Source organism: Gymnoscopelus braueri (assembly GCF_963280865.1).
Source record: "Gymnoscopelus braueri genome assembly, chromosome: 22".
Classification (NCBI taxonomy): Eukaryota; Metazoa; Chordata; class Actinopteri; order Myctophiformes; family Myctophidae; genus Gymnoscopelus; species Gymnoscopelus braueri.
Window position 1 is genome coordinate 33342870 of NC_137624.1, and position 15502 is coordinate 33358371.

The following is a 15502-nucleotide window of genomic DNA, read 5'->3' on the forward strand; positions in this document are numbered from 1 at the left end:
CTTACACACCGGGGCGATTTCTTTCATGCGAATAATACGTCTTTTTTTAAAACCTTATAAAGTCAATGCAAGCTTCCACACCAGTTTCGCGGAGCGAAAAAAGCGTCTTTTAATTATTCGGAACGAGTCCGAATTTTGCGTAGGCCTATATTCGCATATTCGCCGGTGTGTAACCGCCTTTAATGTTGTTATTTAGCCCCCATAGGTAAATGTTTAAGTATTTTCATTAATGGGATAATAATTATTTGTTGGTTGGTAAATAAAATGAATGAATTACATTTTTTTTAATAATAAATCGGTAAAATCAGGCAAAAATAATAATTAAATAACCTAATCCTGACCCTAACCCTAAAACCGAAATAAAGTAACCAAAAAACGGAAAAGAAACTAACAAAAACCAACCAAAAACCAGAAAAAAAAATAATAATCCACCCAAAACCGCGCAAATTTCGCCCACCATGCCTACCACCATGCCTACCACTCATGCACGCGCGAGTGGTAGATCACCTTGAGCTGGCAATTTCAATAGTAGAACTCAAGTTAAAAAAGTGTGGGCACCCCTGGTATACATGATGTGAACATGCATGGTACATCATTATCAGATTATCCTTCAACTTCTTGTTTATGCCCCAAAATGACTGGATCTGTTTTCTAGCAATTTGTAGCAATTGTAGAAATGTTAGACCTTAATTGCCGAATGTTTAAGCATATTCTAATCATGTACACTTTACTTTAAAACATTTTCCAAATATTTTATTTGTTTAACATGTTGGACAGAATAGCCAATTTTACATCGAGGTGCCCAGATGTCCTATCCCGTTATCCCTGCATCATACCACGAACAGCCTAACACGTTAACTTTAAGATGAGGGCAAAGTAACTACAATTTCATTTGACAGCTTCAGTCCATGTGGGACTTTCATCAGTGCAAATTTCAGTAAAATAAGCATTACGTTCTCATTACCATGTACAAATTTAAATAATTAACATTTCTCTGTGTAGCCTATTGGCCATCATTCCCATTTTCATTCTTCAATACTAATGATCAAATAAAATGGATAAGGCAGGTGAAGATCAAAATGGACTAAAATATGTACCTGCAAAACATTTGAGGTGAGAAACTAATGCAGCATGCAGTAACATGCATGCTTCAGCAGTAGCAGACCAGGGAGAAATAATTCTCTAGCTACAGCCAGGAGCCAGTTTACTTAATTATCACATAGATTGGAAATAGGGAGAAACAATGAACCTGACTCTGTACAAACTAAGCTAACAAAAGCTAGCTAATCTGCACAGAACGTGAAGTGTAAAACTTAAAGCAACAATTTATTGATGGGGGAGTGAACTTAACATGCTTGCTGCCTGTATCAAATCAAGTTGTTTGCAGCTGCAAGGATAATGAGGTGGGAGCAGGGGTCATCACCATGGCAGCTTGTGATGGACATGTTCATTAATATTTCATTTTTGCCACGGACATCCTAATGTGTCATAGGGTCTATTCCAATGTGCTGCACATTTTAAAACGATAGTACAGTATGTCTGCTTTAACTACTGAGCGACCAACAAATTAAATCCTAATTATTTTGGATTATAATAGTTGAGTCTCATCAGTACAGACAGTGCTTCAACCTCAAAAGGGCCACTTAGCTGCAAATGTGAGTGGGTGCGTATTATACATCATATGGCTAATATAGAGATTGCTGGCTTTTCAAAAGACAGTGTTACTTGAGGACAGAAAGAGATCAAGTTCTACCAGCTAAACCATTTGGTTTGGCAAGGTACGGTAGTGCATTCCATTAAGGTGATCAGGTATTCTCTGTTGATGAGAAAGTCCAAGGCATGCACATGTAAGACACACCCTACAAGCTACACTTGATTTGTTTTGATTTATTAGACATAATAATTACATGGTAAATGCTTCTCACGGAAACGTCAAGGATAAAATGCCAATGGAACACTGCAACAAGGAAACTTGAGACAAAAAAAATATGCACATGATGAGTGATTAATGAAGGGCATGACAGGATTCTAATTGAATGCAGTGTCACAATAGTTTAATGTGGAGGCACCTGACTTTGATCTGAGGTGAGCTAACTTTTAGGTTGGAGGAGGTCCTAGGCTGTGGATGGAGGGTTACCATGGATTATGATTGTGGAGTGTTATTATAGTTATTATAGTTGTTATAATTGTTATTATTGGACACTTTGAAACACTGTCTCTCAACTAACGACAACCAGCTTTACTTGTCCAGTTCTGCCCTCCTTTGCCTTGGTAGCAAATAGCTCCTTCAGGGGTCATCAACATGTCCGTACATGGACAAACATGTCCGTGGCAAGACTTGTCTATGTCCGTGGCACTCTTTTTTTCCTTTTTGTTTTTAAAGAAAAATATATTTAGCCGACATATTTTTCATTATAATGTAAAATCATATTCTAAAATATACAATTGAATCTTAAAATAATGTGTTTGAATAATTTTGGTGACTCATAAAGTGTCAGGATGACATTCTCATTAATATATATGCAGGAGATTTGTGGTATTGTATGTTTTACCTGTACATGATTGATCATATGAGGACAACAAGACAACAAGATTACCTGAAAATGTCAAAACATCCGTTCAATCCTTTGTGGGATACTAGTATTTTTATTTTTTAAGACAATGGATTAATGGAGTGTATGAGGTGTGTCAGACAATGAAACAATTAAAGTCAACGGTAATGTGAGTGACCACAGTGAAACATGGTGCGGGAAAAGAGCAAAAAGAGAAGGCGTGTCATCTGTTGAGAAGGAGCACCGAGGCAAACTGGAGTAAAGTAAAGTTGATTTATGTCAGTTGAGAGAAAGCGTTTCAAAGTGTCCAATAATGCTAATAATAACCATAGTAACACTCAATCATAATCCATGGAAACCCTTGATCCACAGCCTCACCATCAGACCTCCCACTCACCTCTGATCAAAGTTAGGCACCTTTGCATCAAACTATTGTGACACTGCATTCCTTTCAATCCTGTCATGCCCTTCATGAATCACTCATCGTGTACTGTACATAATTATCTGTTCGGCATACCTTAGACTTTCTCATCAACATAGCTAGTACCTGTTCACCTTAATGGAAACCACAACTCTTAAAGTTGACACACATAAAACTAGTTTAGCTGGTAGAACTTAATCTCTTCCTGTCCTCTCAAGTATGGCCCTTTTGCTCCTGCAATGTAAGATGAAAGCACTGTCTGTACTGATAAGACCCAATTATTGAAATCCCAAACATGGAATATACTTGGACCATGCCACATTTAATGCCTGTCTCAGGAATGCCACCTGCCAGTATACAGTGGATAACTTCCCAGTGTCCAGGTTTTCGAAAGTATAGCTACCACTTTAACCCTGACATCCCAATTTTGGGCATGTCATTAAATAGGCTAAAAAGTTACTGATCTACAAGCTCACAACATGCTGTGATGTGTTGTGAGCTTGTAGATCGGCTTTCTCCCCCAAATAATATTGTATTTATTTATTTGATAAGTGGCTTGTTTAAAAATGTGTAGCGCCCTGGAATAGAGTAGACAATATGGCACAGGAGTCCATTATTATATATTTAGGGCTAGGCCTATGTGATTTTGGTCAAGTTATTCAAACGCATTTTTATATGGTTCTACATTATAAGGAAGAAAATACATAGAATATATCTAGAATTTATTTTCAAAATAAAAAATGTGCCTCGGACAAAGACATGTCTTGCCAGTGCCAATGTTTGTCCGTGGCAAGACATGTTGATGACCCCTGGGAGGGCATTTGACATCACTGCATCAGGTGAGACTAAAACTGACTGATGGCAGCCAGCTCATTAAAAATTGTATTATAAATAATAATTATGATTGTTGAAATCATAATTATTTGTCAAATGTTTGTCTTGATAAGGGCCACAGATGTTTGGCAGGCCACATTTCAAATGGGTCTTTTGGGAAAAGGGCAATTTGAGGCAAAAGGGCAGGTGAGCGTCCCCCCCCCCCCCCCCCCCCTCTGCACGTGCCTGATGTGGAAAGCAAAACATCGGACATATCAGTTTTAAATGTCGTGTTGTATTTGATGGGGAGGGTTAGAGGTGTCAAGATTTCACGATACGATACATTATGTTGGGCATATAATATCGATATGCTACATTATTAATGTTCTTTTCTCATGTATCATCAACATTGGCAACATCTTTAGTTTAAAATAACTTAAAAGCACTAAAAAACTATTACAAAGTGCTTTGTACACACAAATAAATACATTTGTGCAAGCTTAAAAGTTCTCACTACCAATAAACCCATTGTTTCAGAGGACAGATAGACACTAATATAACAAATATAATATAATATAACACTGCATAACTATAAGTTCCACAAACCTCATATTTTTGTCATCTGGACTTTACCAACCAAGTGCAGCCTAGTTATTTCCAACAGCAAAAAAAAAATCTATAATACCAGATACAGTATAATACCATGTAAACAATCTTAGGCCTATTTGAGAGTGCAGAGGAATAATTGCTGTGACGCATGTCACATTAACGAGCGTCAACGAGCATCAGCTGACACACAACACCTCCCCTCTGCAGTGCTTTAAACTGAAAGTGACTGGAGTCTGTTTCATTTCTCTCCAAAATACCTTGAATACGATGGAAGACATGATTAATAATTACTGTGATTATGATAAGATTTACATTTCATATCATACACCATACAGTAAGAACTCCTATAACTTTCACCGGCAAAAAAATGTTTTTTATTTAATTAAAAAAATTATAAAAACATATTACGATACAGTATGACATCATGACAATACCTATCGTCACATTTTAATACCACAATAGGCTATATCGTGGGACAATGTGTCGTGACACTCACTCCTAGGCGGGGAGGGTTAAAAGTTAAAAAAAAATTTAATCACTTGGGGAGGGTCATTGATATTTTTTTTTAGTCTAAGGGAGGGTCATGGCATTTTAGATCAAGGTACATACATTTTCTCCAGGGGTATCCTTCTTTAAAAATCGACCTGTCCCTAACTAGTGTAGATAGTATATATAAATATCGAAGATAGCAGCTCGACGATGCATATCAAGACTAGTTCCCAATGACGGTGACAGGCAGCGCCTTATACTTTACAGGTCGAACAGCTGCTGTGAGTTAGTGTCAATGTCTCTGACTCTGCTGGACAGACAGTGTTGCCAAGTCTTGTGAGAAAAAAAGCAAACCCACCTCGAAAAATAAGCCAACTCTTGCAAGAGAAATATGCCAAATCTCACCTCGAAAAACAAGCCAAAAGTTGCCTTAAATAAGAAGACATGGCAACAGCATTGTATGGATCTTCTTCTAACCAGGAAGTAACAGACAATGAAATGGGGAAATGGGGAAATGGGGCTATGGCGCCACCCCTGGATCGGCCGGGAATACCATGTATATGGTTCCTTCAATAGTAGCCTTGGATCAAGATAGGCTATGGATATGTATTTTTATCTAGTCTGACTTTTGCTTACGCATAAAGATCTTCTTTCGGCTATTTTCCTTCAGGGTCGCCACAGCGGATCACCTGTTTCCATCTGCTTTCGTATATACGAAAGAAAAGTCAGACTCGATAAAAAATACTTTTCCTTCAGGGTCGCCACAGCGGATCACCTGTTTCCATCTGCTTTCGTATATACGAAAGAAAAGTCAGACTCGATAAAAAATACTTTTGCTTTTGTATCTATAGATACTAATGCTCATTATAATATGGTACCATTTTTGTCTACTTAGTCTGGGCTGTGGACAGTTCAGAAACCCGCCTAACAGTGACATCATCAATGTGGAATTTAATCTAACTAGAGGTTCGGTCCGCTTCGCGGCCCTCACATCTAGTAGCCTGGTCCTCACATCTAGCTATCAAGCTATATGCTGTTATTACAATTGTTGTGGGCATAAAATGAGGCCATGGCCACCGCTTGGGGCACCACGTCTGTACACGTCATTGGCCGATTCTGTAAATATGTGTAGGCTATAATTTCATTTGTATAATTTAGGTAATATATATATTTTTTTTAAAAACATTATTTAGTTACCTGGATGCCATATATATACACTTAGGTAGCTGCTGGTCTAGAACCCCAATTACTGGTAATAACGGCAGATGGTGGTCATTTTGGAAAATGCCTGCCATGGTTACCACGGCACAAATCTGCGATGGCCCTACAGCCAAAAATGTTCCTTAGGACATGTTTTAACAGTGTGCCAAATCGCATGCTTGTATTGTAAAGTGCACGATTCCATCAAAATACTGCGCGTAGCCACCAAACTAATAACTACACAAACTGATACATATTCTGTAATCATGTTGACATTATACTTTGCATTCATTAGGTCTGGAGGCTGACCTGGAGCGCAGGCTGTTTGGGCAGCATATAGCATCACGCGTCATCATGAAAGCTGTGTCTGGATTCATGAACGACGACAACCGCAAGAAGCCCCTGGTCCTCTCTCTCCATGGTTTGGCTGGTACAGGGAAGAACTTTGTCAGCGAACTCATAGCTGAGAACATCTACAAAGAGGGCATGAACAGCAAGTTTGTCCATTTCTTCAACGCTGAACATCACTTTCCACATGCAAATCAAATTGACACCTACAAGGTATTGTAACATCTAGCTCTAGAATCAATACATCATTTTTATTATTTTTTGGGGTTAAAAAGTTACTACGCTGGGACAACAGTTTTGTCCATCTGACTACACAGATACAATTGTTTTTTATCGTTCTGCATTTGTCTGTTTTTTATCCCCAGTCTCAGTTACGAGATCAGATCAGAGACAGTGTCAGCGGCTGTCCGACCTCCATGTTCATCTTTGATGAGATGGACAAGATGCATCCTGGCCTGATTGACAGCATGACGTCCTTCTTAGATTACTATGTTAAGTTGGATGGAGTCTCCTATCGGAAAGCTATATTTATCTTCCTCAGGTGAAGACAAAACTCATTAGTTTCTTAAATAACAAATATTTCTTACCAGGAGAAGCAATGGGTTGAATGAACACAAACTCTGTTATTATTGGTTGAATTACAATATGTTGTAATTTACTTCTGCTAATTCTCTCACTGTATTCACACTTGTATTTACATTTTATAAATAAATACTATACAACTATTAATGCTCTCAATCTATTTGTGAGTTATCTGAATGAACCTTTTTTTATATAACTGATTTTGTTTTGGTTTACCAAAATGCCACCTAAGCCCAGTAAACAGAGTAAATCAGCTAATGCCAGTAAAAACATTGGCCTGCAACGCACACCGCCTTCTCCCCACCCGTTTCGTTTGTGTGTGTTCTAACACACAATTGTGAACACTGCAGGCGTTAATACAAAGTTAATTTATTTTTGGATATTTTGTTTGTAATAGTAATGCTGGAGGAAACAGCATCGTAGAGACAACTCTGGATTTCTGGAAAGCAGGACGAGACAGAGAGGAGATTGAACTGAAGGACCTGGAAAAGACTCTTTCTCTGGCTGTGTTCAACAACAAGAAAAGTGAGTACACTACACATTAATACCCGACTGAAATACCTCTACTGTATAAAAGGACTGACATTGACATTAAAATTGGATTTGATTAACCACACGAAACCTAGTGTCCCTATTCTGGGCATGTAGGCGAACATTCTGGAGAAAATAGGCGAACATTTGCAGAAAATAACGGATCTATTTTCAGCTAGGAGTTTTGGTATCGAGGGAAAAAAGGAGAGGACCAAGTATAGACCCCTGGGGGATACTGGTCCACGAAGTATATAGGGGTTAAATCAAAAACAAATACTGACAGTTTCCCCCCCCCCCCCAATGTCTCATTCTCATGGTGTAGGTGGGTATACCAGCTTGATAGACAAGAACCTGGTGGACTTCTTCGTACCATTTCTCCCTCTGGAATACAAACATGTTGTCCTGTGTGCTAAGGCTGAGATGGCTGCCAAGGGCCTGATACCAGACCAAGACGTGGCTGAAAAGGTGGCCAAAGAAGAGCTCATCTACTTCCCTACGTCAGAGAAAGTCTTCTCTGTCAAAGGTTGCAAGACAGTACAGAGCAAGATAGACTACTATCTGTAACGTTCGGGGTCTGTTGGATGCTTCTACCGTATTATCCCCGCCAAGGCCGGAAGGCCGAAGGCGAGGGATTGTGTTTTCAATTTACAATTTAGGCATTTAGCAGACGCTCTTAATCCAGAGCGATTTACAGTAAGCAAGGACAACACAAGATAATACAGCAAATGCATTCACTCCTGTGAGTCTGTCCACCTGTCTGTCCGTCAACATCTAATCTCGGGCACTGCTGGACCGATCGGTGTGAAATTTTGCACGCAGACTCCCTGGAGGCCACGGAAGAACCTCTGCCAAAATGTTTCAAATTGGCCGATTATAGCACCAACCTGAGACCAATGTTTTTTCAAAACACATTTCTTTGCTACCATTCCAAACCAAAGATTTGTCCAAACCTCACGCAAATCGGTACACATGTCTGTAGGCATGTGATCAAGACGTATCTGTCAGATTTAGTCCATTCTGAATGGCTTCGATTGGCTTCCAAAATTTGCTAGAGTGGCCGTTTTGCACAGAATATCACAAATCATGAACGCAGCCTCCAGTTGTTGTGAAACTTTACACACACAAGGTATTGTAACATCTCACACACACACACACACACACACACACACACACACACACACACACACACACACACACACACACACACACACACACACACACACACACACACACACACACACACACACACACACACACACACACACACACACACACACACACACACACACACACACACACACACGGCCAAGGAAGAACCACCCAAAATCTTTTAAATCAGCCTCATGGTGGTGCTATAACTCGCCAATTCACGCAAAATTTAGGGCAGAGTGTCTTGGCCTGGCAGAGACAAATATTGTACTTTTTTATTGCATTATAAATTATTTTACAGCTAGTTACTTTGTAGATTTAGATTTTTGTTACACAACATACATTAAAGGGATATTTCACTTTCAAAAAAACTTTTGGTCATTTTATCGTCGTTTTTTTATATTTTTTTTGGAAAATGAAAAAAATTAAATACATTAAAAAAATTCAATAAAATAAATGAAAAAAGTAATCGAAAAAACACGGCCCCCTCATGTATTAGGAGGGCAGGGTGAGTCACCAGAGCCAAGCACGGGTGTTTTTGATGAATCTAACTGGTTAAAATGGAGTTTGAAGTTATAATGGGTTTGTATAGGAAGGGGGCGTGTCTGATAAAATGAATATCAAATATCTAAATACTAAATCAAGCAACTTAAAAACGGTCTGGGGGGCTCTCAAAAGCCTGAATAGACGATAAAATGACCAAAAGTTTTTTTGAAAGTGAAATATCCCTTTAACTAATGAAGCCCTATTTGAAACTATAGCTCAGGGGTTCTCAAACTTTTTTATACCACGACCTCATAGTATGAGGTATTTCTTTTGGTGACCCCATCCATCATGATCTCCCCCCGTTTGCTTGGTAATGTTACATCACAATCTAAATTTAACTCTGTGAGGGTACAAATGGAACCAAATGGACCCGTGGTCCATGTATTTGTACCACCTGCTCATATTGTACAGAAGACCTAAGTAAATCGTTTATGAACAGCTAAAATCAGTTTGTGTGCCTCAGCCTCTGCAAGGGCTTGTGTGTGTGTGTGTGTGTGTGTGTGTGTGTGTGTGTGTGTGTGTGTGTGTTGTCTAGTGTTTCTGCTTGTTCTCGGTTCTGTGTTGGAGGTGGAGCTGAGTGTGAATGAGGCCGTTCTCTTCACGTTGGTCGCGATGACCTCACCTTTTTTGTATTTCTTTTTTAATACCGGTTCTTGATAATAAAAAAAAACTTATTTTATGGTTGCCAATGCGCAGCCCCAACGGCACCTTCCTGCGACCCCACTTTGGGTCGCAACTCATAGTTTGAGAACCGCTGCTTAGCTATTCGAAAATAGCAGCTCTACAAGTTCACAAAAGTTTGTGAAATATGGAGCAAAATGTTACTTTTACCTACTAATTTTGATGCCAATACATTTCGTACTTTTACTATTGTAAATTTTTATACACTCCTTTTACTTGTACCAGAGTATCTATATATTGTTTATAGTAAAGGAAAGGAAAGTAAAGAGTACTTCTAGCACCACTGCTCTTTAGAGATGTATCCCTACTTCTGATGGTGTAAAATGGGACATTAATACTGTTTACAAACGTAAACTAGTGCAATGCCCATTGGAAACGTGTAGTGTAGTGGGGATTGTATTAGCTGGGTATAGGCTATTTAATGACATCACGTGCACACACATACGCACATGTGCACGCGCACAGAGACGATCCGACCAGCTTTATGAATTTTTGTTTGATGTTAGATAAATTTTAGTTAGTTGCAATAGAATGCATGTCAACAGATGGTGGAGGGAAAAAAACAAAGATGGTTTTATATGCAATTCTAGTCTTAGTTTTGCATAGTTACACTTAAACGTATCTATTCTTCCTAAATTTTCCATATGATTTTTTTGAGGTGGAAGGATTAAAAGTCAAGTGTAGAGAAATGTGTGTGTTGTGTTAGAGAAAGAAAGTAGTTTTCTTTGTCCCAACACCCATAAATAAAGTACAAATAAAAGCTTGAAAACATCTTAATGCCATTGTTGTTTTTGACATTCCTTTCCCTAAAGCAGTGGTATTCAAAGTGGGGTCCGGGTACCCCAAAGAGTCCTTGAGGGGGTTCCAGGAGGTCCCCAGCTAAATGAATTAATATATATAATAAGATAATAAAAAAGTGAAACCACTTCAACCCTATTTTGTACTTTTGCATCCCTACTCTAGTTGCTGACATAAAGTGTATTTATGTGGGAACTGGGAGGGCAAGGTTTTATGATTGTAGAGGGCAGGGGTTGGGTTGGGTGGTTGGGGGAAGGGGGGGTGGATGTGTTTGATGGTGTGTTGTTGAATGCCCTCATGACACTAAAGGTCAACGGTGTCGCCCGCTGAAAAATAGCAGATCTACAAGCTCACAACTTGTCGTGGATATGACGACGCGCTGTGAGCTTGTAGGTCTGCTATATTTTTTGTGCATGACACTGTTTAAATGAAGCTTTAATTGGGCTTTCACACAGAGAGGCACTATTCATCCAAACCGTGGTTATGTGGGATGGGGTGGGATGAGATGGGATGGGATGGGCTGGGTCGTTTAAATCTGGTGTTTCACTTTCTGTGCTCCAGCCATCCATGATGGGAAAGCAACATCGCTGTGCGTTTAGGCTACTTTGTAACTACTTGATTTGATAGAAAAGTTGTCTATCACACTGGTTCCCAAACGTTTTAGCTCAAGACCCAAAAGAGAGATTAGACGTTTTTTTCCCGGGAGCCAAACTTGTGAAAGTAGCATTTGAAAAATGTTGGAATTGTTTTTAATTGATGAAAAGTTGTGATTTTTGCTGTATATATATATACATATATATATACACACACACATATATATATATATATTATTATTTCTTTACATTTTGAAAAATAAGGGATAATTATTCGTGACCCATAAAAATTGGTCGGCAACCCAAACATGGGAAACAGTGGTCTATCAAACAACCTTGGAATTACATTGATTGATTGATTGAATAATTTATTAACACGATTATTAACAGTACAGGTAGTACTAAAAGTTATGTTAAAAAGATAATTAAAAAAAAACCCATAGGCTTGTTTCCATTGTGGTCCATTGTACTCAATTAATCAGTAATACATATATACATTCAATACAACACAATACAAATTACAATGTGAAACATATTAGGATAAAGAGCTTAGTAGAATCATAAGGTATAGGCTATTTACAGAGAAAGTAGGGGCGGGGGGCAGTGGATTCCTCTATCAAGATGCTCAAGGAGTTAAATATGTCCACTTGTATTTTGGGAACAGGACTTCTTTTAGGTTAGTTTTGAGTTTCAAGAACCGTGATATCTTTTGGTAGGTCATTCCACATATTGGTGGCACTATAGCATTTTTACCCAAGTTTGAGCCGAATTTGGGGGGAACGAGGTCAGATGATCTGGTGTTGTGCCCATGTCCATCACTCATACTAATTAAGTTCGACTTCATTATCTGGGCACTGATCTCTCGGGCCCCTTTTCCACCGGGGTTGAACCGGTTTGGTTCTTTTTTCCCCCGCCTAATTTTGAACCAGTTCGTAGTGTTTCCACTGAAAATGAATTGGTTCAGAACCCTAAAAGTTGATTCGAAGCTAGAACCAAAAAATACTCGTTTTTTCTTGCCCTGAACTGGGAACCGAAGTGGGCGTGTCGCTATTCTACTAGCCTGAGGCTACGAGCTCAATCCATGGTCTTGAAGGGCGGACCCAAACACAGCCGCCTGGATTTGTGCGTGGCTTCCTATTGCTTCACCAATCTATGTCCCCGCCTCCCCTCCCCTCCCCCCCTCGGCCTGTGCACGGAGCACGCTGACGTCACCAAATTTAGAGCGACGCCCCTCTGCACTCTGATTGGTTAGGAGATAACAAGGTCCAAGACCATCGTTCCTGCATCGCTCCCCCAGGCTTTTTTTCTTTTGTAACAAAAAAAAAGCCTGGGTTTCCGAGGCTACTATTCTACAGGTTGGAATACGCAGATGCGATATAAACAATGGCAAAAGCTAGTGGGGAAAAAAAAGAAAAGAAAAGGTGAACTGTATCTGCCATTGTCCCCCGTGAAATGGACAGTTCGACCAATCATATTCAACACATTGCTGGCCAGGCCTGGAATCGAACCTGGGGCAATTGGGCTTGGGGATTCCTGCTTCACAGGCAAGCTCTCTAACCAGTCAGCTATGTTGCTTACAACTGGTACTAAAAACTAGTGGAAAGGCAAGCCGGTTCGCGTCTGGTTCCGTGAAAGCACCACGGTTCCAAGAATCTAGAACGGAACCAGTTCTACTGTAGAACCAAAGTTATTTTGGTGGAAAGGGGGCCCGAGTATCTTAAAGACCATGCAGGCCCCATTGCAGAGATGTTGCATATTATAATTGCTTTGGGGGTCCTCTACATTTACCCATACTAATTATTAGGACCAGTGTGCACTATTAGTACAGCACCCAGGGAGTAGTTAGGGGTTAAGTGTCTTGCTCAGGGACACTTTGACGCATGACATGACCGGGGTCAGGGCGTGAACCAGAGACCTTCTGTTGTTTTCCAGATGGCCTCTCTACCCTCTCAGCTACGGCCGCTCCAGCTGTGTAAAAGAGGCTGTGCACACAATTATGCATTAGAGCAATGTTTCTGCAGACACTGGGTCGGGACCCATTTATGGGTAGCGGACCTATTATTATTATGGGTTGCGAGTAAATATGCCTTTTTTCCCCATTTCTTTTTTACTACAATTAATTTGTAGAAAAAAGGTATACTAGAATAATTATTTAAAAAGATAATAATTGTAGAAAAATAAAAGAAAAAAGGGAAAAAGAAAATCTAATATTTTCAGAAATGTAAAATACATTTTGTAAAAATTTAAAATCACATTTTTCTAAATAATTTCATTACACACAAAAGCTCAAGTACTGTAGTAGACATCAAAATGGCCCCGAAAGTGTTTTTAAAGTGAAATACTCCTGTAAAAGCCCTGATGAATGAGGTTATATCTTGAAAGGAGAGATGGAAGCCATGTAGGTTTGTGGAACAGGAATACAAAGCAGTGCTGACACACCGCCGGGCATAACTTCATATCCACCCTGAGTGAACAGGTGTGTGGTTTAATGTGCTGTATAGCGATGCTCTGACTTTTACTGACGCGGGAAAGTGGGGAGGGGGCAACTCCAAGCGTGTTCACCACCACCATTCAAAGAAAATCAGTGGTGGAAAAAGTACTCGCATTTTTTACTTATGGGTAAAATTATCAATACTGCAATGTAGAAGTAAAAGTCCGGAATTCAAAATTGACTTTGAGTAAAAGTACAAAAGTATTGGTATCAAAATGTACTTAAAGTACCAAAAGTATGAAAGTACTCATTATGCAGAAGGTCCCCTTTCACAAGTTTTCAAAAGTATAAAATGTCTAAAAATCGTTTAGAAAATAGCAGCAATGCGACGCATTGTGAGCTTGTAGATCGGCTATTTTCAAATGGCCGAAATGTAAATAGGGCTGAACTGGTTCATGTATGCTTTGTAATATATCTAGGCTATAAAGTCTATAAAGTAACTAAAGTTGTCAAATATTTGTAGCGGAGTAAAAGTACAATATTTGCCTCTGAGATGTAGTGGAGTAGAAGTAAAAAGCACAAAAAATTGGAAATACTCCAGTAAAGTAAAAGTACAGCAAAATTGTACTTAAGTACAGTACTTGAGTAAATGTACAGTACTTTGTTACTTTACACCACTGGGATTTAACTAAATAATCTCCACCTCACTGGAGAGAGCAAATTTTTTGTGAGATCCAGTAACAACTCCTCAATATGAAAACATGGCCAACATAGGGATGGCAGAGTGAAAGTGCATGGTTAACCCATTAAGACCTAAGGCTGATTCTACAAAATGCCTTCTAAGGGCGCGCTCCCACCAAGAGTTGGCTGGCCGCTGTTAAACGCAGGTTGTGCGCGGCCACAGTTTTTTGCAGCCAGCGGATTCTAAAAAACGGGAGTGTCGCGCCTGTCACTCACTTTCAGGAGCCTCCCCGTAGCCCGCACCGCCTGTGCCTGCTGCCTTGAGCACGAGTTAGCACCATGTTGCTTCCTGAGTCTTGAGATGGTCCGCCTTCGACTCACCCGATTGGACAGAGGGAGAAAATCAGCGCCTGCCTCCAGCAGCTTTATGCTTAGTCGCGGAGAGCAGATAAACGCAAGGTCTGCGCGACTAGCGGAAAAATCTGCTCTTGCGTGAATCAACGCATTTGCATTGACAATGCATTGGCAGATTCTGCAAACAGCGGCCAGCCAACTCTTGGTGGGAGCGCGCCCTAAACCAGTAGTTCTCAAACTTTTTCGTGCCAAGGACCCCCATCTGAAAACGTTTTGTGCCAGGGACCCCCCCAGAAGAGAAGATTTGTGTAAAAAAATAAATAGCAGATGTACAAGCTCACAGTGCAGCACAAAGTGACGCTCCGTGAACTTGTAGATCTGCTATTTTTGAGAACAACTGTTCTAAATCCTAAGAGTTTTTGGAAAAACTTAATGTTGCTATTATAAAAACTAAAATATACATATATATACACATATATATATATATTATTATTTCTTTACATTTTGAAAAATAAGGGATAATTATTTGTGACCCAAAAAAATTGGTCGGCGACCCAAACATGCGAAACAGTGGTCTATCAAACAACCTTGGAATTACATTGATTGATTGATTGATTGAAAATAGCAGCGATGCGACGCATTGTGAGCTTGTAGATCGGCTATTTTCAAATGGCCGAAATGTAAATAGGGCTGAACTGGTTCATGTATGCTTTGTAATATATCT

General features: G+C 39.6%; 1 protein-coding gene across 3 annotated transcripts in view; it reads left to right on the forward strand.

Moving 5' to 3' along the window:
• LOC308078773 (torsin-1B-like) overlaps positions 1-10698 on the forward strand; it is a 91381-nt gene extending 80683 nt beyond the window's left edge. For all 3 annotated transcript variants that reach the window (XM_080420120.1, XM_080420121.1, XM_080420119.1), the window contains 4 exons: positions 6380-6645; positions 6798-6973; positions 7412-7539; positions 7868-10698. In XM_080420120.1, the coding sequence (XP_080276246.1) occupies positions 6380-6645; positions 6798-6973; positions 7412-7539; positions 7868-8109 (812 nt within the window). In that variant the 3' untranslated portion in view covers positions 8110-10698. The remainder of the gene's footprint in view (positions 1-6379; positions 6646-6797; positions 6974-7411; positions 7540-7867) is intronic.
• Positions 10699-15502: the final 4804 nt, after the last annotated feature.